At 33.9% G+C, this 25,511-nt stretch overlaps 2 protein-coding genes across 5 annotated transcripts; both read right to left on the minus strand.

Moving 5' to 3' along the window:
- Positions 1-2,188: 2,188 nt before the first annotated feature.
- On the minus strand, positions 2,189-3,992 carry LOC125204906. Its single transcript, XM_048103679.1, has 6 exons — positions 3,619-3,992; positions 2,988-3,085; positions 2,831-2,902; positions 2,626-2,750; positions 2,492-2,564; positions 2,189-2,416 (listed from the first exon to the last, which is right to left on the minus strand). Exons 1-6 carry the CDS (start codon positions 3,893-3,895, stop codon positions 2,312-2,314), a joined length of 750 nt encoding a protein of 249 aa, XP_047959636.1. The 5' UTR covers positions 3,896-3,992; the 3' UTR covers positions 2,189-2,311.
- Positions 3,993-5,446: 1,454 nt separating this feature from the next.
- On the minus strand, positions 5,447-11,164 carry LOC125208448 (protein PTST homolog 3, chloroplastic). Of its 4 annotated transcripts, none has more exons than XM_048108065.1 (13): positions 10,846-11,164; positions 10,643-10,762; positions 9,704-9,834; positions 9,383-9,577; positions 8,536-8,698; positions 8,259-8,319; positions 8,114-8,158; positions 7,955-8,008; positions 7,822-7,833; positions 6,889-7,008; positions 6,389-6,516; positions 6,092-6,143; positions 5,447-5,834 (listed from the first exon to the last, which is right to left on the minus strand). In XM_048108065.1, exons 1-13 carry the CDS (start codon positions 11,001-11,003, stop codon positions 5,715-5,717), a joined length of 1,359 nt encoding a protein of 452 aa, XP_047964022.1. In that variant the 5' UTR covers positions 11,004-11,164; the 3' UTR covers positions 5,447-5,714. The 4 variants fall into 4 exon arrangements, with proteins under 4 accessions (XP_047964022.1, XP_047964021.1, XP_047964024.1 ...); XM_048108064.1 differs by having other exon boundaries at positions 8,114-8,164; XM_048108067.1 differs by lacking the exon at positions 7,822-7,833.
- Positions 11,165-25,511: the final 14,347 nt, after the last annotated feature.

The following is a 25,511-nucleotide window of genomic DNA, read 5'->3' on the forward strand; positions in this document are numbered from 1 at the left end:
ATTGAGGGGTAGATCGATTAGCCATTTACGTTTTGAACTTAGTGGTTATGTACAACAAATCTAAAAATTAAGGATATTTAGACAAGATTTTTTCTCCAAAATTGCTCTTTCTTCAGCTAGCCTAAATCATTTTACAAATTTGAAATACTTATACACTTAATTTTAACATTGACTTACTTTACGATAGCATTCAATATACCTTAACACATTGCAAGTATATTAATCTCTTGATGATTAAGGAGGTTGACATTTGTAGCATTACAAAATTTGAGAACAACGTTCATCATAACAATGAATAATTTCATCATATATTAAATTTATGTCATGATAATATTGAATTTAATTTTTGTCAGTAGATCAAAATACATACAAACATTTTTTCATGCAAAACTCTTTATTTAAAAATATGTGATTGAATTTTTTTAATATATTCCATAAAAATAAATTTAATTAATATAATTAAAAACGAGATAGTTGTATTGAATTGAAAGTTTTTGAAACATTTCACGTTTGACAATTATAACGGAAAAATAAGTGTCATACAAATTAAAAATTATAACATCATTATAACAATGAATTGCATAATACTAGGACCTATAAATATTTGATTCTAATATACTCCATATTTAGCGAGTTTTTTATTTTATTTTTTGAAAACGATCTCCTATTACGCGGCAATTTGTTAACCTTTTGATTAGAAGATTTTGTGAATAAAATTCTGTTCAAGTTATACAATTTAATTAGGTTCAATTTAATTTGCTCTATATTGAATTTCATTTGATATAAGTATAAGTCATGCATTATGCACACAACATCATGTTTAATAATTAAGCGACACTTTTATGTATACAATAAATGCAACATTGAAAAGTTAAGAGAGACAGAGGCTTTGATATATACGAATAATATGAGTATATATGTTAATTTTAGGCGTTGCACAAAATTACTTGTAAATAACTGTGAGCAGTCGACTTGTCATGCAGACGTGCACCCAATTAATATGCAACCACATGACGTATTACGTGTCATTTATTAAATTAGTAACTTCTATTATTGCCATAAAAATAAAATAAAATTAAACGAATCGAAAGAGATAAAACAAATATTATAAAAAGGTTATCAGTATACAGTTTTGGAATCAAAATAAATTACGCTAGGTTGATGGTGGCCAGCACTTTCTTGAAATTTCGTTTTATTTAATATATGTGGCAATGCGTTTGATCAATTAATTTTGAATTACGTCCAAATTATTGTTATATTTGAGCGATTGCGAAGTCAATAAGGATTGGATTTAGAATTACTTAGGTAAGTTAGTTGTTTTGGGCCGAACCCAGTTTTATGCCAATAACGATATTATATGATATTTATGGCATTCAACATTTTTTTGATTTTATATACTACTTCTATAAAAAAAAAATTGTTAATCGTTAACTGCATGAGTATTAATATAAAATTGGTAATTCGATTTCATATACTATTTATGTCAAAAAAATAATAATCTTGATTGCTAACGGAATTAGTTTTAATACAAAATTAGTAAAATGAAAGGGAAATAATGAATGAAAATAAAAAACTTATTATAAATGTGGCAATGCGTTTTATCAAGTCACCATTCACCAGGCAAACAAGGTAATTTCCAAGTTGCATTAGATTCAAGATCCTCTGTTGTCCTTGATTATTCTTCTGATAAGTGACACCATTTTCAATATATCCACCTATACAAATTATAATCCTTCCATCCGCTATCAAATGCAGACGGTCTGAAATATAATGCAAAATTAGTAAAACATGAGATAAATTGAGATAAAAATTGGTTCTAAGTATTATCAGTAGAAAATGTGGTACTTTCACACACTGGCAGATCTAGGGGGTAGGAGGGGGCGGTCGCCCCCTCTGTGTGACTATTTCCCCCTTATCGGGACGTAAAATTAGCATGTCTGGCCCCTCCGTTTGCCTCCGGCGTCACCCCGAACAACGAAAAAAATAGCCATATCTGCATTAAATCAAGCTAATACTATATATTCCGCACCCTCCGTTTCCGGATTCTGGATCCGCCACTGCTTTCACAAGTTCCGAAAGTTTTGAAAGCCAAGTTTTTATGAAAAATGGAACAGCATAAGCGCAAATAAGATGGAAAGCCAAGTTTTTATGAAAAATGGAAACAGCATAAGCGCAAATAAAATGGGAATGAATTAAAAGTGGTATTGCATAGAATTACCAAGTTTGATAATGGCATTCATTCACTCACCACATATATATCAAGTATACCATTTCAAAAAATGTGCACCAAAAAATTTGCTAGTTCAAGGAATTAGTAACTCAATCCTAGTTGAAGCCCCAGGGCTGCATGAACCACGAACAATGTCATAATCCCGCTGCCCAAGATTCCATGAATGTTTCGCAACCCGGGATTCCCCTACACACAAAACAAATATTCCCAGCTTTGTGAAACAAAACAGGTCCACGTGCATAGAGAAGACAAGAAGCTCACCTCAAACAGCGTTGGCAGCAGCGTTTGAAAGGTTAAAAGAGCAAGACCGATGAAGCCCGTTATAGCATGAGGACTGCAAGAAAAGAAAGAGAATCAAGGTGTGCACGGCATCGTAAACAGAAATGCAGATATACCTCTCGAAGATAGGCCTATCAGAAGTGAGAAGAGATGTGATGCCACCAGTAGCACCAAGAGCAAAAAAGAAGAACATTCCACCAAGAAGCTTTGGGTGCAAATCTTTGGCCTTGGCCTTTTCCTCCTGCCAAGCCCCATCAATCAAGATTCAAGACAACTTTTTAGATGCAACCTAACTAAGATACTGCTTATATATGTCCTTACAATATCATCCGAGAAACGAATACGGAAGCCCAAGTAAGTTCCGTAACCACCCATAGCAAACAGCACAACAGCCTGCCGCGGAAGTGAGACAGCTTTGTTACTAGATGCTATTGCTCACTCTAAAAGTGTGAGAAGATCAAGATATGTACACATATACCATGTTTCCAGGATGGCCCCAATGCACGAGCCAATCGGGGAGGCTCCATGACTTTACTAGCTCGACAAAAGGGCTCATTAGAGATGTCACAGTTGTAGCTGAATCAAGGGATCAAATCACAATTGTTACAATACAGAGGTCCAAGAAATCAGATATGAGTATATACCAGTGCACCAGAACATGAGGATACCCTTGAATTTATAGTGTCATACTCCATCGTCTCATAGAAATAGGTTGAATTTCTTTTTTCGTCTGTCCTATAGAAATAGTCGATATACATTTATGGAAACTTTTTCACCTTCACTTTTACTTTATCATTTATGGGTCCACCCTCTGCTACATTATTTCAACTATTTTATGTCGTTCTCTCTTAGTTTATTAGTTACACATTAAAATTCAGTGTCATCCCTTAGTAAATTATTTCTATGAGACAGAGGGAGTAATATAGTATGCTTCAAGATATGTTGAATATAGCTTCATCAAGTGAAGTTGAATATATGCAATATTTGCTCATAGTTTTTACCTCGAAATGAGAATAATAGAATCAATAGAAAGATGATAAATTTATTTCAATTGCAAACATTGTCTAAGCAGAAGACGAAAAAAAGAATGAAGATGAAAGCATTAATACCTCCGGGAAGAGCAGCCAAAAGCAGCAAAGGCAAAGGAGAGAAAGAATACAAGAGAGTTTCAGAGGAGTCTTCCAATACGGCACCGTTTATCTCTTCATCCACATTAGTTTCACAAAGGTTGGTCTTATTGAGAGCAAATGTGGAGGGCGAGAGAGCCCTTTTCTTTGCTGCGGCGAACATTGGTTGAGAAGAAGGAATGGAGCAGGGCCGACAGGGCGAAATTGAAGGAGATGATTGGGCCCTAAAGCAACAAGGGAAGCCAATCACAACTGCCATTTTCAAATCCCTAAACTTGGAGTTGGATAGAACTTGAAGAGATGGAGAAGGAGATGGGAGGGAAAGGCAACGAGATGGACACGATTCGATGTTCCTCGCTTTTAAATTTGCCCTTTCTTTCTTTGGCACGTGGTTTCAACACTCCCCCAATCACCTACCGCCATTTTGCTTATTTTTTACTCCCTCCGTACCTCATTAGCAGTCACAGTTTGATCGGACACGTGTTTTAAGGAAGTGTTTGAATATGTAATAAATGGAGTTAGGTAGTGGAATATGAGACCTCTTTGACTTTTGTGTATAATAAATCATCATCATAAACATTCATCACAAACTGCCACTGCCTCAATTAACCATAAACATCACAAATAGGCTGCATTTTCCAAAAAACAGAAGCCTCCAATCCCCGAAAAGGGGGTGGATCTTCAGTTTCAGAACATGCCAAACCCTCCGACGGATCTTCAGGCTCAGATCCGTCGAAACCCTTAGAAGGAGCTTCATTTTTAGATCCGTCGAGAGCCTTGGACGGAAATTCAGTTTCAGATCCGTTGAAACCCTTGGACGGAGCTTCAATTTCAGATCCGTAAAAGAACTAGTCGGGGGGTGTCTGGCCTTCAGCCCCGTCGTCGTATATGAACGGTGGAACACCATGAACCACAGACCGACGAGGTATTTCGTCGTCGTCTACCCAATCTGGCGGTGTTTTAGGGACGACAGTGTCCATCGATTCGAAGGGGTGAGGCGGAGGGGGAGGCGGAGGAATCGAGAGTGAGAGGGTGAATGAGAGAGAAATGAGAGTTTGACCGATGCCATTCAAGGCATAAATTTTATTTTTATTTTTTAAATTGAAAATAATGGCATTTTAATGTAAATCAGCCCAAAATAAGGGTATTTTTGATGTCCAAATATAGTAAGTAGGAAGTGTGACTCTTAATCGGGGACGGACCGAAATGGAAAAGTGTGACTCTTAATCGGGACGGAGGGAGTAGTATATTTCACTGATTCAAAACAAAAAATTATTTTCCTTAATATCGTCTATGCAATAATTACATTTAAATAAAATTGGTGGATATGTATAATGTACACTTTAGTTTTTGGTTTTGTTATATTATCTGCTATGTTAGAGTGAAATTTTTAATGACAATCATCAAAGAAAACCTACAACATACAATAGCTAAATAAAACACGTGGTCAAACTTGGACTAATCTTGGTAATTTAAATAGAACTAATCAACTAATAACTACGATTATTTATTTATTTTTTACCATTAAATTCATAAAAACGTGACATGTGGGGCTCGAGCTTTACAAAAAATATACTCCTTATTTTGTTTAAAGTTTAAACCAGTCGTAAATAATAATCTGAAGCTAATAGTAAAAAACTGAAGTTTTAAGAGCATGGGCAAATTTTGGGAAGAGTACAAAAGCTACAACTCAGTATGGCGTCAAAAATGCAGTATCGGTAACAAAACTGACAAGAAGCTAGTAATAAATACCCCTAAAATTTAAGTAAACTTCTATCTCATCTAAAAGCCAACTCATTCACGCAACAGATAACAAAGCAAACACATACACATTCGCAGAGTAGAAATCAAGAAGTGGAGAGTGTCAAGAGTCAAGACTAAGCGTTTCTGTTGCTACTACACATCCCTCTCACGTGCTAGGCGATATTCTTCATGTGCAGAGTGCAGTTCAAGGGAATATGATTATACGTAGAGTGATGCTTGTATATGAAAAAAATCATTATCAGATATTCATCAAGGGAAGACATCTCCTACCTGCCTAGTCATTTTTTTCTCAAGATATGAATATAGTCCCAACTTCACAGAGTAGCAGGATCATCTACACTATCTACCCGAAGAATGTTGTTATGTACACCATTACGGCTTACTGTCTCCCTTTCAGGATCAATTTTCCAATCACCGTCGACAACAAACTTTATCTGCACGAAAACAAGGTATAAGACCAAACAAGGATGAAGCTGTGGAGTCTACAATTTGACCACTAACACTTCGGCTAAATGTCCAAATTTTACCAAGACGAAAAGCTGACATGCATAAAACCAAAATCTGGGTACATTTCTTGATCGCTTCACTTTTTTTTTTGGGTATGTGTGTGGGGTGAAGATATTGAGCTTCCACTTTATTACAGTTCAACAATTGAATAAACAGGACATGCAATTTATTGTTGTTATCGTACCTCATAAACTCCAGGATACAGCCACAACACCACTCGCCAATCTTGAGATGTCCTGACAAATTTTGCAATGTAAGTTTTTATTTTTTTTTACTTCCACAAAATATAAAGTAAACCTCAAGATGATTTTCCAAGAGTTAGTGGATAAGTTGAAGACATTATTAAATATCAGACCACACAAACAAACCATGATCGTGGATAAAAGCCAAATTGTAACAGAATGCAGCCTCCGACTTGTCTTTATTTTCATAAAACAAGTAAAACATAAGCTCCAATAAGATATAAAGAGACACTAAAAACCTGGATTCAGTAGGGTAAGTGACACTTGATGATGTTGATTGTGATTCCATTGGAATTTTTTGATGCCAGCCATTAAAGCTGCCTGCTAGCTCCACAGTCTCTGCTTCCCCTGAATACTGGATCTCAACCTAACAAGGAAAACAACTTCACTTCATTCAGAAAATGCTAATATAGATTCAATACAAAATATGTGTAGACACAGTCATTTTAATAGCTTCATCGTCCCCAATCTAAATCATGGCACACAATCGGAAGCTTATATTGCCAAACAAATGAGATTTTGTTTCCAGCATAATACATACATCACAGATCACTTTGTGTTTGTAATCTAACAATTCATGATTGAAGTATTTGAGCTGAGTCTTACACAGTTAAGCATATCACTTTTCAGCTACAGAAGAGACTCAATTTCTTTGCACCCAATCTATAGCCAAATGAGATAAACTGTTTCTTCCAAAAGACAAACCTATCACTGAAGAGTAAAAGAATGCATGAAGTACCTCTGTTAGTCCAGAAAATATTTCTTCTGCTTCATGTAATTCAGTCTCTTTCTCAGAAATAAGTTCGTGGGTGTTGCTTATTTCTTCTTCTGCTTTACTATGCAAAAGAGATAGAGCAAGCTGAAACGTAGAAATGAAATCAGGCATGTAACTTTATTTTCTACTTATAAAAAACTCAGGTTCTCTAATAAGTGAAATGGATTAGGCAGAACTACCCCTATCTGATCTAGAAATGAGCATGTAAGAGAAGAAAAACATCACACAGAAAAATATAGCCAAAACTAAAGCTAACTGTTCAGTGCCCCACTATCATCAAAAGCAATAACTTTTGATTGACGGCATAGCACCACTAAGAAGCTGATGCCTAAAGACAATACTACTCACACATATTCGCATTTCATTATGGAAAATGTTTTTCTCAGAACACCAAAGTAAAACATCCCTTGGCTTAAAGGTCAACATATCTTTTAGTTTTACCTTTATTTATAAGCGACTCAGGTATCAAAGCATAATTTCACCCAGAGAAGGTTAATCCTAAAGTGACTCTTCTGACATTCATTGTCCACACCCTAATGCTACAACCACAATATTCATGAAGACTGTGTTCCTGAGCCTATAAGATTATCTACCACTAACCCACTAACCTTTTCTTCACATAATTAAAGAACACAATATGATTCACACGTTGTCAACAATTGAAGCAACAGTTCATGTATCTCAATCTCTAAGTTTCATACCTGCATTGTTATCCAAAGTTTCAGTCTGTAAGCATATATGATTTTCTCAATGTGAATTTGCCATTAATGTTACATTAAATATTTGATGAGATACCAGACATCTTGATGTTTAGCTCTCAGTTCATCTCCACAAGGAACTTGAAGAAGTTCCATTGTAAAGCTATTGTATGAGTTGATATTTAGAAAGACTACGAACCCATGAGAACAACTGCAGACATGCACCCACACAGATTGCATTGTAACATCATCAGAAAGCAGACAAATGGTTCTTTAAAGCAGTTAGAGAAGATAGCATGTTTCTATCTTGATATAGTGGTTAACATAATTACCTTTTCCTTTTCAATCTGCTCCTTCAATTGGGCCAGTTCCCTTTCTTTTTCATACTAAGCACAGAAAACAACAGTACCATTAGCTATGACTTCAGAAGTACCTAAGGGGCAGAGTCAGACACTAGTTCCAAAGTAGCATGCCAATAAATTTAGTATTACCAGCAAGAACCTAAGATGGTTGATATATGATTGATTCTCCGCTTTCTGTTTCTTCCATAGGCAGCCAAAACATACATTTATCAGTCATTGTAAAGAACAGATGAGCCTCGGTAATCTTCAACAAAGTATATTAATTTACACTTACCTCATCATCCATATCCTCACCACTAGTATTTGTTTGTTCTTCTGTTGAAATATAACTATTTCTACATAAAGAAGAGACGAAAACAATATTAAAAGAAAGAGAATTGCCACAACCTTTTTGAAGTTTGTTCGCATTTATATGTAATGCTAATCCCTGGAAGTCAGCAGTATGCTCATGCATAGCCTTTCAGGTTTTGCCCGATAATAAGTACAGTACTGGGAACAAATAACAATAATCGACTCACATACCTTCTGGTTAGAAAGGGAACTAAACTGACCTGGAGGTGATAGTTTCTAATGCTGGTTCTTCAACCTTCAATGCTGATGCAGTGGAAATTCCATTTAACATACTCAATGCAAATTCAGGTTCATTAGAATTTTCAGATTCAATTGTTTTCCCTTCTTCGTCACCCTTTTCGTCACTGGTACTTCCTTTGCCATCTGAGGATCAAGAACATATTTCATATCGATATTAAGTAACATATAACTGAGGATTAATTTCATGCGTCGATGAACGAAATTGATGCAATATCAATGATAAAAAAAAAGTATATGGTACGTGAAAGAATACTACTCCCTCCGTCCCATAAAAATAGACAGTCTTTCCATTTTAGTCCATCCTATAAAAGTGGTCCATTTCTATTTTGGTAACTTTTTTTCCCTCTCGTGAGGTGAGCCTCATTCCCCACTAACAATACTCCAATCATTTTTTATTTCTATCTCTCCTACTTTACAAATTGTGCATTAAATACCTGTCATCCCAAAAGTGTCTATTTATGGGACAGAGGGAGTATAATATATTGCACAATTGCCCTAATATTAAGTACTCCCTCAGTCTCACTCTAAGTGACTAGAGTGACACATTGTCCTTTCTTGATGTTGCACTCTAAATGACACATTTCTAAAAATGAAAACATTACTTTCTCAACATTTTTACTCTCTTTTACTTTATTTCTCAACTTAACTCACAAGTCACAAGAACCACTACATAAAATCCCGTGCCGAAAAAGAAATGCACCACTTATAGTGGGACGGAGGGAGTATATAAACGGGTTAATAGGCTAGAAAACTGAAAAAACAGTCTCCTTTATAAAATAATCGATTCCTTTGTGCAACTATACTTACCTTCACTTGCATCCAGTTCCCCGAGCTGAATAAACCTGGCCACCTTTTCCTGCAAGGATAAGGAATCCGCAGCAGGAGATCTTTGATCGTTTATCTGGAGTCCTTCATCTTCCCCTATGAAACTATTAGTGTCTTCCTCTATAGTCAGATCTGACGGTACTCCCACAAACAACACATTCTGCTTTTCATTTTCACCTTTTCAGGTAAAACATAAAACACAAAACAAAACACAAAAAACTTTCATGTAAAGCTTGAACAGTACAAATATTGCAAATGAGAAAAGTACATGTTTCCTCAATCCAGGGTTGATCATAGACATACCAAGTATCTCAGGATTCCCAATATGAGATGTGTCTGTATCTGATCCAATGAAGTTTTTTGTAGATGAAGGCTCTAACAGCTGTCGAATATATTTATATCCTCTACGCCTGACTATGTTTGCAAGATCTTGCCTGCAAAATTCTGAACTTTAAATCACACTAAGTAAAGTAAATGTACAAGGTAGGTTCCTTGAAGGCTTGAACTAGATGTACTTCTCTGTATATCATCCAAAATTATTCTCGCTTCACATTTTGCAAGATGTTTCAATGATCATGAATCAACTTTATACCAAATTATAATATTCAACACATAGAATTAGGTCTTCAGTTAGACAGGAAATTCCCGTATCACATTTAAAATCTCAAATCAAAGTTAAACACAGTAGAGAGACTGTACAACAATAAGTCTGTCCCAGTCTCCACGATTCATACTAGTTCACTTTTTTAATGCATTTAGGCAAACAAGACAACTTTGCGCTCTATTTTATTCTTGGATGGACCTAGCTCTGATATGAGAATCCAAAACAACAGTTTTCTACCACACCAGGGGAATGTACACATCGAGCGAAGGTCTCAAAATACCCATACAAATTGCTACGCCTCGCGTCTTTCTATATCATTATATGCACCTTGGTTGTTAGTCATTAGTGAAGCAGGTAATCCTAGTTAGATTTGAGTCCAAAGACTTACATCCATCGCAATCAATTGCTCGAGTGCAACAAATACTCCATGTTAATGGTCACAAACTTCAATCCAAATTTCAATATCAATTGGAAAACACTTGCTTATCTTACTACAAAAGATGTATACAACATGACCAATACTTGCATTGCACATAAAATTTAAATTAATTTAAACAGATTACAAACATCAATAATATGTTCCAATCCGAGGCATTGTCACTTCACAACAACAACAAATAAATCCATGAAACTCAGACCTTCCATGGAGCGAGAGCTCCTTCATCGTAGGCACATGATTTTGAGGAAGTCCAACGCTGGATAAGAAGCATTTGATATCATTGCAAAGCTCTTCATCGCTCTTTGTCTTTCTACTAGCTCTGGAAAAACGAAAAGAGAAATAAATTAGCTCCAGCTTCGACAGCACATCCGATAATGAAGAAACGCAAGAGGAGGCAATAACCTGGGGGATTTCTTAACGACGGAATAGGAAATTGCAGGGTAATGAGAGTTGTGGCGGCGGTTGGGGGCGGAGTAGGATGACGTAGGATGGAAAGAGGATGTTATTTTAGGAGGGGAAAGAGAGTGAAAAGAGGGCAAGTGATGACAAAGGGTGGCCATGGCCGTGAGATAAACCAATGAGAGATGGGCTACGAAGCATTGAATTTACAGAGCTTCAATTCCCCCTTCTTCCTCTATAAATCCTGCTCTGATTCTGAAACACGGATTCCGCTTGCTACTTCCTCAATCCACAATCCATACCCATTTTTTCTGTCCATAACTAAATGGGGAATATTTTCCATTTTAATCTATAAAAAAAAAAAACAAGAACTATTTATTCATTACTCAGCAGAGTTTTTATTTTTATTTTTCATTATTCAGTAGAGTAAACTACTCACTCGTTGCAATTAATATAACAAACTTTTTCTTTTTAATTAATCTCAATTAAGATAATATATTTAAATTTTTTAACAACTTTCTGTCTCCATTTATTACAGCCATTTTTTTTCTCTTTAATTTATATTCAATTCTCTTTCTCACTCAATTTAATATGAGTAGTGATTTAGAGACATAATGTCTCCATGCCATAATTCCCTTACGTCACTTTGCCATAAATGTAATTTATATTTTGACTTAAATATCCTAATATTATTTTAGAAAGATAGCTTAGATTATGAAAATTAAATTAGCTAGTATTTATTGATCTATAGTTTTAATTAGAGTATTTTCAGTCTTAATTATAATTTTATCGAATGGTGCGACAATTTCTTTTTCTTTTTTTTTTGTTCTTTGCATACTTACTTAACGGTATAAACTTTATCAATTAAATAATAATTTTTAAAACATACATATTTTTTACGAGAAAGAGCTCATATAATTTTTAAAATATAAAACTAAAAATTATTGCTCTTAAAAATATAATTTACGGAGTACTATTTTATTTATAAAAGTTACTCTATTACTTTAATATTTTAAATATATTATATAGGACTAAAATTATAATTCTTCCAAGTAAAAGTTAATGTTTTTAACTAATAAAAGTTATTCTTCTTACTAATAAAATTATTATTGTAATACTATAAAATATCATTATTTTGAATAAAAATTACTCTATACTATTATTTTTGTGAATAAAAATTATTGTTATGATGAATGAGTATTGCTTTTAAAAGATCAATAGTCGTTTTGCATTTATCATGTGATGACTCAAACCCTTAATTCGACCTATTGGATGGAAGCATGTTATCAATTAAGTTGCACTTCATCATCGTATAAAAATTACTCCAAAATTTAATATTTTTGTTCTTTGATTAATAGATACATTCATTTGCAATGTTATACTAAAAAATAAGAATAAATGAAATTAGAATTTAAAAAAATAAATAGTTAAATAAAAATTATGAAATTTTTGAAAAATAATATATAAACATAGTCAATATTAATATATCATGTATCAAATTTTTGTTTCATAATATTAAAAATTGACTTAAAAACTATAATATTTTAATAGCATAAAAGACAAAATACTAACTATATGTCTTAAAATATTAAATAAATGAGTTTAAAATATGTGATTTTTTTTTATCAAAGTTCGACTGTACGCTCTAAAAAGACTTTAAAGAAATTAAAACTTTTAAAAAGTAAAGAATTCGAATTAAAATTGTAAACTCAATTAATATAACTAAAGTCCTTAATCAAATTTTAATTTATTTCATAATACAGTAATTGAGCTTAAAACTCTAATACTCCTCTATAAAGAAAAGGAGAAAATAAAATTTTATTATGATAGAGTTAGTTTGAAAGATATATCCTGGACTAATTAATACAATAATTTTGATTTAAAAAAATCTGTGTATGACTTTATTAATTTATTTCATTTTACATGGTATATCTTCAATTAACTTATTATTAAATGTTTGTTATTTAGTTTGTATTTATATTTTTTTATATTAGTACTGGTTTTATTAATTATACTAAACCAAAATTAATCAATTTAACTTATCAACATTTTCGAATTTTAAATGAATTATAATCAACTTTTAACCAATAAAATTAGTATTAAATAGAGATTTGTTGTAACTAATTAGTTAATTTAGAAAGTATTAGTAGAATTCCATAAATATATGAACAGCAAATCTCATTCATCTTAATTAAAAGAGATAACGGTTATAGACTTATAGGGATAAGAATGTATATTTACAAAATATTAATTTAATAAGAAATGAAATCCTATTTAAAATGACTATTTTAACATCTTTATGGCATTATGGCTTGGAGACATTATGTCTCTAAAACATTTTTCATTTAATATTTATATTCAATCTTTCTCTATCCAATTAACTACATTAATCAACTACTCTTAAAATTTCATGCCGCCTAAGAAATATGTCATCTTAACCAAGAATGAGGAGTAAAAGTTAAGAACCTATGTATGGTAGTTTAAAAAATAATATCCTTACAAAAAAATCTGTATTTATTAATATAATCACATTTCAGGTACTTTTTTACTAGTTGGAGTCTTTTATACCCTTTTGCCCTATTTTTAATGGTTAACAAAAAAAAACAAAAAGACATAAAAAACTCAAAATAGTTTAAAAGTATCTGAAATGTAATTATACCAAATGCATAGATCCTTGTGAGGATATTTTTAAAACTTAGGTGCATGGCATTCGAACTACCGTACTAGATCCTTGCTTTGCAGTTCAATCATAAATCTTTCCAAAAAAATAATCTTACTTTTAGCAATTCATCAAAACTAGTATTTATCTATTTATTATAAATATTTTGTCTATATCAAAAATATAATTTTCACTAATAATATTTCAATCACTTTTTTTCAATATCTCTCAAACTTTATCAATTTTGCATTAAAACTCATTATTTTAAATGAACCCTACCATCATTATTGTTATTTCCTTGTTTATTATCAGGGGACCGTTACAATTAAACTTTAGCAGTACAAAATTTTAAACTTTAGTAATTAACAATGCAAGTAATTTAATTCTGTAAAATGTCAACAGTTGCCTTACTTTGTCATAGTGGACTAGTAATTAACTTAGTCGTAGGATTTAAAAATTATTACTCCATTCGTTTCAAATTACTCAATGTTTTAAAAACCGGACCGGACCGATCGGTTCGACCGGTTTGGCCACGAACCGGTAGGCAGTCCGATCAGGTTTGCCCCTAAAAATCATTTGTAGGCTGACCGCACAGAATCGGTAAAACCGGCCGGCCAAACCGGTTAAACCGCTAACTGGAAACCGGTTTACTATATTTAAATGTTTATTATAATATTATTTTGCACCATTCATTCAACCATGAGAGCAGATCTAATAATTTGGGAACAGAATAGCTGAAAGAAGAAGGGTTTGAGAAGTAAAATGAGATAGAAAGGGAATGAGAAGTAAACCGAGAAAGAGAAATGGAGGGATTGAGAAAGTGAGAAACTGTATTGAGGTGAGAAGTAAAACAAGATAGAGAGGGAATGAGAAGCAAAACGAGAATGAGAAAGGGAGGGAATGAGAGAGAAAGAAACTGTATTGAGGACTTGAGGGAGTAAAATTAGGGTTAGGGGATTTAAATATATGGGTGTGTCGTGTGGGGTTAGGTGGAGTACTCCCTCCGTCCCACATTTGTAGTAACATTTAGTTATGACCAGTGTTTTAAAAATCGGTTTGGATCGGCCGGTCGGATCAGTTCAGCCGCAAACCGGTGACCTCTCCGGTCCGATTCACCATATAAAATCAGTGGAGCATTGAACCTTTTTGGACCGAGTGAACCGGCCTGTTGAATTGGAAACCGGGAACCGATCGAACCGATTACCAAATTTTTTGATTTTTAAAAATGAATTAAAAATCAATTTAAAAAAAATTTACACTAAACTTTCATTTCATATTAACCCATACTTGTATTGGGCCTATAAATTTATAAAAACTAGCTTAAAAAATCATTTGTGTCTTTCTTTTATGGAAGTATTCCACAAGATTGTTCTTTCATTTTTCAATGTGGGAGGAAAAGCTTATTTTATAGTCATCTTTTACAATCTTTTTGCCTTTACTTTTTCAATGTGGGATATAGTTTGTTTTGTTAATATGTACTACTTCATATTATATCAACTATCAACTATATACTAATTGTATATTTATAATTAAAAGCTATATACATATTTTATATCATAACTAAAATTAATAAATCTTAATTAACTTTCAAATAAAGTTTTAATTACTAATGCTTAGATTGGAAATAAAATAACAAGAATATATAATGGGAGAAGTGTTCATTACATGAAAATTAATACATAGTATAATAAACATATGAATATGTATTTTTACATTACTAGTATTACTCGTTAAGAATTGGTATATATATGCTTTATCTATACTTATATATATCTCTATATTATTTAAAATTAATTTATATATTGCATTAATGCTTGTTTATTTACATGTTTTGAAACCAAGTGTTTTATATAATAAATATGTATTTAATTATATACTCATTATATATAAATGCTACAATAAAACGGTTCGACCGATGGTTCGACCGGTTGGACCAGTTGAACCGTGAACCAGTAGCCTCGCCGGTTCGCTCGCCGGTCCGGTTTTTAAAACATTGGTTATGACACAGGTTTTAAGGAATTGGTGGAGTGTGCAATTAATGAAGTGAGGGGTGGATTGTGTAATAAATGAAGTGGGTTGGTAGAGTGAGATGATGGAGTGTGTAATAAATGAAGTGAGATGATGGAGTGTGTAATAAATTAAGTGAGTTGGTGGGTCCCTTTTTGACTTTTTGGTTTGTTATTTTTATTTTGATTTATTTTAATGTAGATAATGGCATTTGGGTGTAATTTTAGTGAATAATGAGGTAAAATTTTATGTGCGAATATGGTAAATTCTAAATGTTACTCCAAATGTGGGACGGACTTTTATGGCAAAATGTTACTACAAATCTGGGACGGAGGGGGTATATGGGAAGACAATTTTTATTTTATTAAATTTTGTTAAACTGGACATTGTGGTGCTTGCATTAAGAAAAAGATTTTACTTATTTTATTATATATTTAAATTACTTATATATTATACTTTTAAGTTATAATTAATAATGATGTAAATAATTATTGAATATTATGATTTGTATTTATTATTTTAATTTGTTGTTAAGTTTTCGTATTTTGTTTAAGAAAATTTGGTTATTAACAATGAATTTATATGTAAATGTGTAAATTTAATAACTAGTTTAACACCCGTGCTATGCACGGGCCATTAAATTATTTTTATATTATTTTAAATTTTAAAAATTATGTAAATTAATATAAATATGTATTCCAATATATTAACATCCCAATTCACCAACAAATTTAGTAAATTTTACCATATTAACATCCCAATTCAATTCATAATTAAGATAGAAAATCCAAATATAATTTTCACTTTATGCATTAAAAATCAAAACAAAAGTTATAACATGATTTTATAGCAAATATATGTTATTTATAATAAAACTCCCTTATTTTATATAACCATACATGCATGAGTTTCGACAGGTGAGAACTAAGGGGTTGTGAAATAAAGTGAATCTTCTAACATGGAGAAATTATTAGAGAAGAGTATTTACCGGCACTGATACTAAACTTTAATATTTACACATTGATGTGCACAATGCCACCCACTTTAAGACAATAGATATCCATATAATTTGGCCACTCTATCCAAACATCTAGAGAAGGTATTAAGTGGTAGCATCAAAATGAAAGTAGAAGAAAAAATTACTCCTAGAAAAAAGCTAGAGACAATACATGGATAATTTATTAAAGAAAAGTATTTGCCAGCACTGATACTAAACTTTAATATTCACACATTATATTGATACGCACAATGCCACCCTCAAGGGTCAAAATATACTAATTTAACAATCTAAAGAAGCTAATCAAAATAAGGTAAAGACGTTTAATGGTAAATTGGAAAATGAGATATCAAAATTAAGCAACGGACAAAATAGGAGTTTATATTTTACAATCTAAAGAAGCTAAATCTTCATCAACTGAAATCCCACAAACTGGACCATAACTGTATTAGCACCCCTTTGTATTTCTATTCATCAACTGTGTTATTTCCTCATCAATTGTATGCACCCATGACCCATTCGTCTCTCTCTTAGCTCTTGCCATAGTCTCTAACATACAAATACAGAAAGTAATACCTAAAATATGAGATGACTGAAATTAAATCTTTATCAATCCTTGAAATCAATGAAATAAAACATTCCATTTTTATTTTCTATCCTTACACTTAAACAACATAGGCCTTGCATGATCTGCCTTTCTTGAAGTCATAGGAAATCCAATATGAAAATCTGAGATCACAATATTCAAAATTTAGAGAGAGAAAGAGAGAGATTGAGGGATGGGGTTGGTAATTGTTATCATAAGAATCAAGAATCAAGAATCAAGAATCAAGAAAATTAGTCAAATTGTGAATAAAACAACACACAAGCATTATATAGACTGATTGAAAATGAAACAATAAATGAAAATTTCGCAGTATTAACAATAGTTCATATCTCATGTTTGTTGTAGAGTGAAGAATGCAATAGGGAGTATTTTTAGTGCAAGAAAGACAATTAACATCATATTCCAAAACCTTTCATTTGCTCCAATTATGATAATTTTTAAAATCTGTTTAACTTCTATAAGTTTAAAAAAACAGATTATATTCCAAAACCTTTCATTTGTCCCATGTAAGATTTAAAAGCCAAATTTTAATGCATTGAAACTAAAAACTTTTCACATCATTATGCATTAAGACCATCTCCAAGGGTACACTAAAACCTAAAATGGAATAGATATTTTGCTCCAATAGTACTCAAAAACCTATCCTATTTTTGGTTTTTGAGAAAAAAATACCTATCTTTAGGTTTACACTAAACTAATACCTAAAAGTTTTTCAAATTTTGTGAGTAAAAAAAGCATAATATAGAGAATATTCTTTTAAGTTTGAGTTTAGTGTAAATGGTTGGAGTAAAATCAATATTTAGTGTGAGATTTACACTAAAATGAGTTTGAGTTTAGAGCATCTCCAATGCCGGCTAGCCAACCGGCTAGCCGATTCGCGTCGCTAGCCGGTCGGCTAGTCGAACCATTGCAGCAGGCCAGCCCGAAATCGGCGAAAAAATCGGTGTGGGCTAGCCGGCGCTGGCCGCCATTGTGGCGGCCGATCGGCCAGCGCCGAATTTTGATTTTTATTTTATTTTTTAAAACCTATATAAACGCGATTTTAGTTTCATTTTCATTTGCACCACTTGTTTTAACGAGTTTTCTCTCTCTCTAAATTTCTGTACAAGAGCATCATCGAGCGATGGATCACAACAACGAGTCCAGTCCGGCGACGAGTGGATCTCAGTGAAAAGCTGGAAAACAACTAACTAAAGTACTAACTAACAGCGACATCATCTTCTCCAACGATTGGATGAAACATCCAGTAAAAGTAACAGAGTGAGAACGTAATTAGAAACGAAGCAACAGAAATATAAGCGACAAAATCGAAGAACAATCAAAACTAAGGCAGATCTACGGCTATTAGACGAAGTAAAGTAAAAAGAAAGAAGAAAGTTCAAAATCCATGCACAACTCGGTTTCCCCTGTTCAGATCCACTCTTCGGATGCTAAATCCACTCCAGATCCAAGCATCCGAAACAAACTCCGTCCAAACTTATATCCATAACTACAGATTCGCCGATTCACCACAGATCAACAACAACAGCACAGATCCACAACCTATTTCCCAGATTAAGGACAGAAACATCCAAAACAGAGAATAACATTCAACCTTTGAGATAAAACCTCAAAACACAGAATCAACGTAAATCAACACAAAATGAACACCATCGTGACGTAAACTAAATGCATAGATAAACGGTAAGTAGCAAACAACCAATCGACTTCGGAAACGTTGAAGTTCGACGGAATAAAAGTGCAAAAACTGAATGTAAATGATCGTATCTTCGCCCTTCGTGAGGACGGTGTTGCAACAGAATTTTTTCCGAAGATGAAACCTCTAACTACCCCAGAATCCCCATTTTCCCAAGTGTGTGTGAGTGTGTGAGCTGAGAGCTAAATCATCTATGTTTCGTGTGTTGCATGCTCCTCTATATATAGGCGTGGAAGTGGGTCCAGCAGGGGCTCTCTTGTGTGAATAGTCTTCTTTGCCCTTAGCTTTTGACTCCCTTCGTCCAGCCATTTTCTCCTCGAATTCGCTCACTTTTTCGCCTTTTTTCTTCGCTGGTCCTCTGCCCTTCAGTTCTTCCTGGACCTAGCGACTTCCTTCACACACCTGGCTTAAATAATGCGTTAGACCCAGTAAATGGTGACTTTTCATCACATAACCGATGCATGAAATTAGCCTTATCAAACTGGAATTGAATGTAAAATTTCATTCAATTCTGATAGTACTCGGTAAACACAAGAAATATGGAATGGGATTATTTTTTCTTGATTGATTTCATTTCATTTGATTGGTAACTACAAATAATATAGAAATGAAATAAAATATGAATAATTAAGTTTAATTAATTGTTAATTACTAGAATCAATTTTTCCAGACATCTGATATTCAATTGGAATTCGCATGGAATTGAATTCCAAATTTGTTGTTTGGTAATGCGAATTCCAAATTTGTTGTTTGGTAAATAACCGATACTCCGTGAAATTGATTTTTAAAAAATTGTACTTATTCACAATAACTAAATACACACATTGCGCATACACACATAACATACACTTACTAGATATACACACTACGCACACAAACAGTCACATACATACATAACTCGTTATACATATACATACACATGCACATTACACCACGCATAATACACACGCTACATGTAGTGTACTATGTGTATGTATGTGTGTGTGTGTGTGTGAGAGAGAGAGAGAGAGAGAGAGAGAGAGAGAATATCTATGTGTATTCGTGTAACGTGTGTATTGCGACTGTGCTGTGTGGGAAGTACGTGTATATGTGTGAATCATTGTGTGCAATGTGTGAGTGAGTGCGTGTGTATTGTATGGAATTTTGTTCAATTATTAAAAAATTTAAAATATTACTCCCTCCGTCCACGAAAATAGGGCACATTTGCTATTTTTGGCTGTCCACGAAAAATAGTCCACATTCATAACAGAAAAGTTTTCAACAACTTCTCTCTTACTAATAATATAGACCCCACATTCTACTAACACTACTTCTCTCTTACTTTTTTTCCTTCTATCTTACTTAACCAAATCTACATTAAAATCCGTGTTATTCACAAAGTCTTCTATCTTACTTAACCAAATCTACATTAAAATCCGTGTCATTCACAAAGTCTTCTATCTTACTTAACCAAATCTACATTAAAACCCGTGTCATTCATAAAGTGCCCTATTTTTCGTGGACGGAGGGAGTATTTTTTGTTATAAAGTTTAAAATTATAAAATTGAGATGATATTGAATTGAAATATAAGTATAATATAATATGTTGTGTAATTTTATTGAAAACTAAAATAAGAAGAAAAGATAATGGAATGGAATGCCCGTTCCTTATCTAAATGAATGGAATGGATATTCACGTGGGGAATGAAATAATGATTCCTAAAGACAAAATATATTAAGTAAAGGAATAGAATGAAAGTAGGAATATCGTTGCATTCTCTTATTCCATTTCATCATACCAACTACCAAGATGCCCCTAAGACCAAGCCTGGTATGATGGAATGGAATGATGAAGGAATGAAATGAACATGATAATGTAACGGAGATGAGAACGAAATGCTATTTCCTTTCATTTCATTCTATTGCTTGGTAGAGATAAGGAATACAAAAGGAATGTAATTGTTATCCATTGATTGATTTCATCTCTATACTTGACGACTACAAATAATTAGAACTAAAATAAAATTCAATGAAATCTACATAATTAATATGTTGATTCCACCAATAGAACGTAATAAAATATAAAAATAATAAATATATTAGTACTTAATTCTATAAAAAAATTGATTCATTGAAATCTCTTTTTTCAAATATTTTGAATTATACTCCTCCTGTCCCACAATAAGAGTTACATTTTATCAATTCGGTCTGTCCCACAATAAGAGTCACATTTCACTTTTATCATAAATGGTAAGTAAGTCTCACATTCCATTAACTCACTTCACTTAATCACATTCTATTATAAAACTAATATAAAAAAGTGGACATCATATTCATTTCACTTTTCTAATCCACTATTCTTTACTATATTTTTTGAAACCCATTCTCATATCAAATGTGACCTGTATTGTGGGGGAGTATGATATACGCACAACAAAGATATCGTGGTTGGTGGGGGCGGGATAGCACCGGCAATAGGCAGCGAGTCGGGTCGGGAATCCATGGTGTGAGGTGGTGGACAGTCAGCAGGGGGTGGTTGATCATATGCAGCAGGCAGCGGCGTCATTGTTACGATTTTAGGCTCATCGGAGCTGCACGGTGGATATAATTCCTCAAAAGATGGAACTCGGTGGCCTTCGGAGCTTGCATCTCTATCGTCCTCAACTCCATGAATATCACAAAGCAAGGCAATGGGCGGATTTGATACACCAGCTGCATCTGAACCAGGAGCATCATAATCAAGTGCGTAATCCACTTTTGTCCCACATCTAGAGTCCATTGAAAGCGTACTTCTCGGATTGTCAAAATGCTCCTCCTCCATCATCTCATGGCTAGAAGAACATTGGATGTCCCAGGCATTATCACAAGAAAATTTAGTACGAGCATCTACACTCGATGGAGTAGACATTTCTTTCTCTCGTTCTCTCAAGCCATGCTCTCTTCCACTCAAAGAACTATCCGGCCTGACCTCAGTAGTTGGCGATTGTGTGTGAGTAAACTCTCCATAGCATCTATTCCCATTAGTCTCCCAACATAAACCTTCATTTACAAACTTCCCAAATGATATCGATCCCGAAAGAAAAGAGTCGCCCCTTCTCATTGAGCTTGGGACAGCCGCGACAGGCAGCGGTGGTTCCAAACGGAGTTGACTCGGCAGCCAGTCGATTGGTGATGATTGCTAATATTCCGGGTATCCCTGCTGGCCTGCTGGTTCCCAACAGGTAGGGTGGTGCATGTGCATCGGCGACGACAATGGCTGATGCTGGTCAAATTGTGGGTGTCCGAAGGGATCGCCTTGCCGCGGTGGACCCCAGCATGATGTCGGCTTGATTATTGGAAGCGGTGGAGGCTCGGGCAATGCAGCTGGTAGCTCCACACACGGCCTTGTTACCATGGTTGGTTGTACGGGGATGGGGTGTGTTGTTGGTAGAATTACGGATCAAAAGTCGACGCTGATCCATAGCCATATGGCGGTTGATGTTGGTCAGTGTGGTAGTGTTGCGGCCGGGGGGATGACTGATACCCGGCTAGCCAAGGCTGATGATCATCCTGGAAATACCTTGACTAACCGAATGGGTCTGGCCTTGTCAGCCCATAGGGTGGATTTAGCTATGGGTCAGGCCGTGCAGTAATCAGAGTTCACTCACACGACGATCTGTATCATCCACCTGTGCACCATGGCTGATCTCGGATGGTTGCGGCAAGCCAAGGTTCTCCTTTCGCCCTACTCCCTGGATGGGTTGAGGGAACGATAAGACGGGAATAGTAGGGGTGTCCAACTGTCCATATCCCACCGATACTTGGGAGACTAGATTTCCTCGAATATCTGCATATCGTCGATCAGCTAGGGGTTCGATTGGGGTTAATGGATGTAGGGTGAGCACGAAATGAAAGCACCAAATGATACGAGCGAACTCGTATGCCACCGAGATGAAGTATTCTGTCGCGGAGGATTGCTCCGTCGAATTCACGATATTCACATGCCAACGATTTGGCGGTGGAAGAAAGTTGCGGAAAAATAAAGAAGAAAAGATAAAAGAAGGATAAAAGATAAATTGATTTGATATTTCTTGAATGAATAATATGAGAGACTCCACACATATTTTTGATATTTCTTGAATGAATAATACGAGAGACTCCACACATATTTAAAATATATGGGGATATAATGATATCCTACCAAAATATAGCGAATCAAATATAATAATATCCTAATCAAAAAAATATGTTGAATCAATAAACTATGGAAAGAAAGTAATAATTCAATATTAAATAAATAAAAGGATATTGAAGATATTTCCGAAGATATGCTCATATCAAAGACTCCTATTTACTGAGAAAGTAGTTCATATTTTTAATATTTGAGTGAAAGCCAATTATTAACTGCTAAAAGTATCTTTGTTTAAAAGTCAATGATTAAATTTTCATAAATTATGTGTAAGTGAAGAGCTATATGTGTACATCTTTAATAAAGATAAGACACAGTTAATATTCCACATGTATATTTGGACGAATATCCACAGTTAATATGTTGATAATTGATTCCACTAAAAAAATTAATTCGTTCAAAAATATCTGGATTATATTATTATAATGTGTAGGTATGCATAGTGACACAGTGTGTGTGTGTGTTGCACTGTGTGCTGGTGTGTATATGTGTCCAATGGTGGTGGTTGCAGCGTGTGTTGGTGTGTGTATATGTGCAACAGTGTGTGTGCATAATGTGAGTGCATACATGGTGGTGTGAGCAACCGTTTGTGTTTGTGTGCTTGTGGGTGTTGGTGTGTGTATGTGCAATAGTGTGCGTGTTGCAGTGTGCGTGTTCGTTAAAAATTCTAAAACTTCAATTTATTTATAAAATTAAAAAATGATACTCCCTCCGTTTCTTCATAGTTGAGTCATTTTTCCATTTCGAGAAGTTTCTTCATAGTTGAGTCGTTTCCATATATAAAAACTTTTTTCTCTTTCTTACTTTACTCTCTCCTACTTTATTCTCTCTACTTTATTCACTTTATACTTTATTCTCTCTACTTTTTCCTATCTCTTATTTTTTATCTATTTATTTAACACACCCAACATTCATTTCTAAAACTCCGTGCCGAAAAGTTTCACCTCAACTATGAAGAAACGGAGGGAGTACTACTTAAAATTGAGATAACAATAAATTAAAATATAATATAATATGTTATACTCCTTAATTTGTTAAAATCTAAAATAAGCTTAGCTAAATAATGGTGATAAAAGAAATGGTGATTCCTAAAGAAAGATATATACTTCTCAAACAAAGAAATACTAAAATGAAAGTAGAAATACTATTCAATTCCATCAAATCAAGCATGACCTAAGAATTTAGGCACTTACTTGATAACTTCTTACTAGTTCAACCCCTGGATTTGATTTATTTACAGTACTCCCTCCAACAGTCATTAGGAGTCTCACTCCTTGGTGATACGATTTTTAAGAAATGTTAAAAAAGTTGATGGAAAAAAGTTAGTGGAATGTGAGACCTATTATCATTTATGGCAAAAGTGAACCGGGACTCCTATTCGCCTACAGACTAAAACAAAAGAACGAGACTTCTATTCGCAGACAGACAGAGGGAGTAACACATTTCAAAGAACCCCTGAATCTGATTTGTTTACAGTAGTAACACATTTCAGTAGTACATTTATTTTACAAGTCTAATGAGTGGAGTAGTAATAATTAAATAACATGTGTGCTAGCAAACTTAGACCAAACTTAGGTCATTCGTATCTATGTCTCTTAATCATCTTAATACCGTCTCATCCCTTCACTTTTAATGGACCTCACTGTACTTTTCACCCCATCTCTTAATTAAGAGAGAAGAGACAACACCTGCATCCCTCCATCTTTTAACATTCTCATCCCTTGACTATTCATTCAATTTCATTTTTTATTTTTATTTCCAATAAATTCAATTAATAAAAACACACTTTATTAAATAAAAGAAAATTACAATTTAAAATCCTAAAAAAATAAAAAGACATAATTTAAAATACTAGAAATTAAAAATTGCACACTTAAATTCAAAATCTCAAAACTCAAATCATAAAAAAAAATGGAGGCAAAGAAGCAGAAGAAGGAGTTTTCTAGTGACGATCATGTGCGTCTACTGAAAATTACAACATCCGAAAATACGAAAAATACATAATTGAAATCCTAATATTACAATTTATTTTTTGGGATTTTTTTTTAATTTTCAATTTATTTGGAATTAAAAAAAATAAGTAAAAAATACATTTTCAACGGATATAAACAACGCCCACTCGCGGGCCGGCGAGTGGGCGTCACGGACGAACGGGAGCTCGCCAGCTTGCTCTCCGCGGCGAGCTACGGGACGAGACGGAGACGAGATGGGAGCTTGCATCGTTGTCTTGATGCGGTCTCGTCTTGGAGAGACGAGATCGAGCCCGTATCGAGACGCGATGCGGATGCTCTTACTATCATTTGTAAATTGTACTACCTCCGTCCCCTAAAATTTGTCCCACTTTGACTCGACATGGGTTTTAGGAAATGTAATGAAAAGTGAGTTGAAAAAGTTAGTGAATTGTGAGTCCTACATTTATATATTAGTTTTATAATAAAATGTGAGTAGGAATGAATTAGTGGAATATGAGGTCTACTACCAAAAATGGTAAAAATGAAATAGGACAAATTTTGAGGGATGGATGGAAATAGAAAATAGGACAAATTTTCAGGGACC

The sequence above is a fragment of the Salvia hispanica genome, chromosome 2, assembly GCF_023119035.1.
Source record: "Salvia hispanica cultivar TCC Black 2014 chromosome 2, UniMelb_Shisp_WGS_1.0, whole genome shotgun sequence".
NCBI lineage: Eukaryota > Viridiplantae > Streptophyta > Magnoliopsida > Lamiales > Lamiaceae > Salvia > Salvia hispanica.

What these genes read in the sequence shown, in the direction of transcription:
- LOC125204906 (XM_048103679.1), bottom strand. Translation starts at nt 3,895, where the DNA reads ATGGCAGTTGTGATTGGCTTCCCTTGTTGCTTTAGGGCCCAATCATCT. An exon ending in GGGGCCATCCTGGAAACATG is followed by an intron (nt 2,903 to 2,987) that starts GTATATGTGTAC and finishes CTTCCGCGGCAG; the next exon opens with GCTGTTGTGCTGTTTGCTAT. An exon ending in GATAGGCCTATCTTCGAGAG is followed by an intron (nt 2,565 to 2,625) that starts GTATATCTGCAT and finishes CTTTTCTTGCAG; the next exon opens with TCCTCATGCTATAACGGGCT.
- LOC125208448 (XM_048108064.1), bottom strand. Translation starts at nt 11,003, where the DNA reads ATGGCCACCCTTTGTCATCACTTGCCCTCTTTTCACTCTCTTTCCCCT. An exon ending in TGGGAATCCTGAGATACTTG is followed by an intron (nt 9,578 to 9,703) that starts GTATGTCTATGA and finishes TTACCTGAAAAG; the next exon opens with GTGAAAATGAAAAGCAGAAT. An exon ending in ACCATCTTAGGTTCTTGCTG is followed by an intron (nt 8,009 to 8,113) that starts GTAATACTAAAT and finishes TTCTGTGCTTAG; the next exon opens with TATGAAAAAGAAAGGGAACT.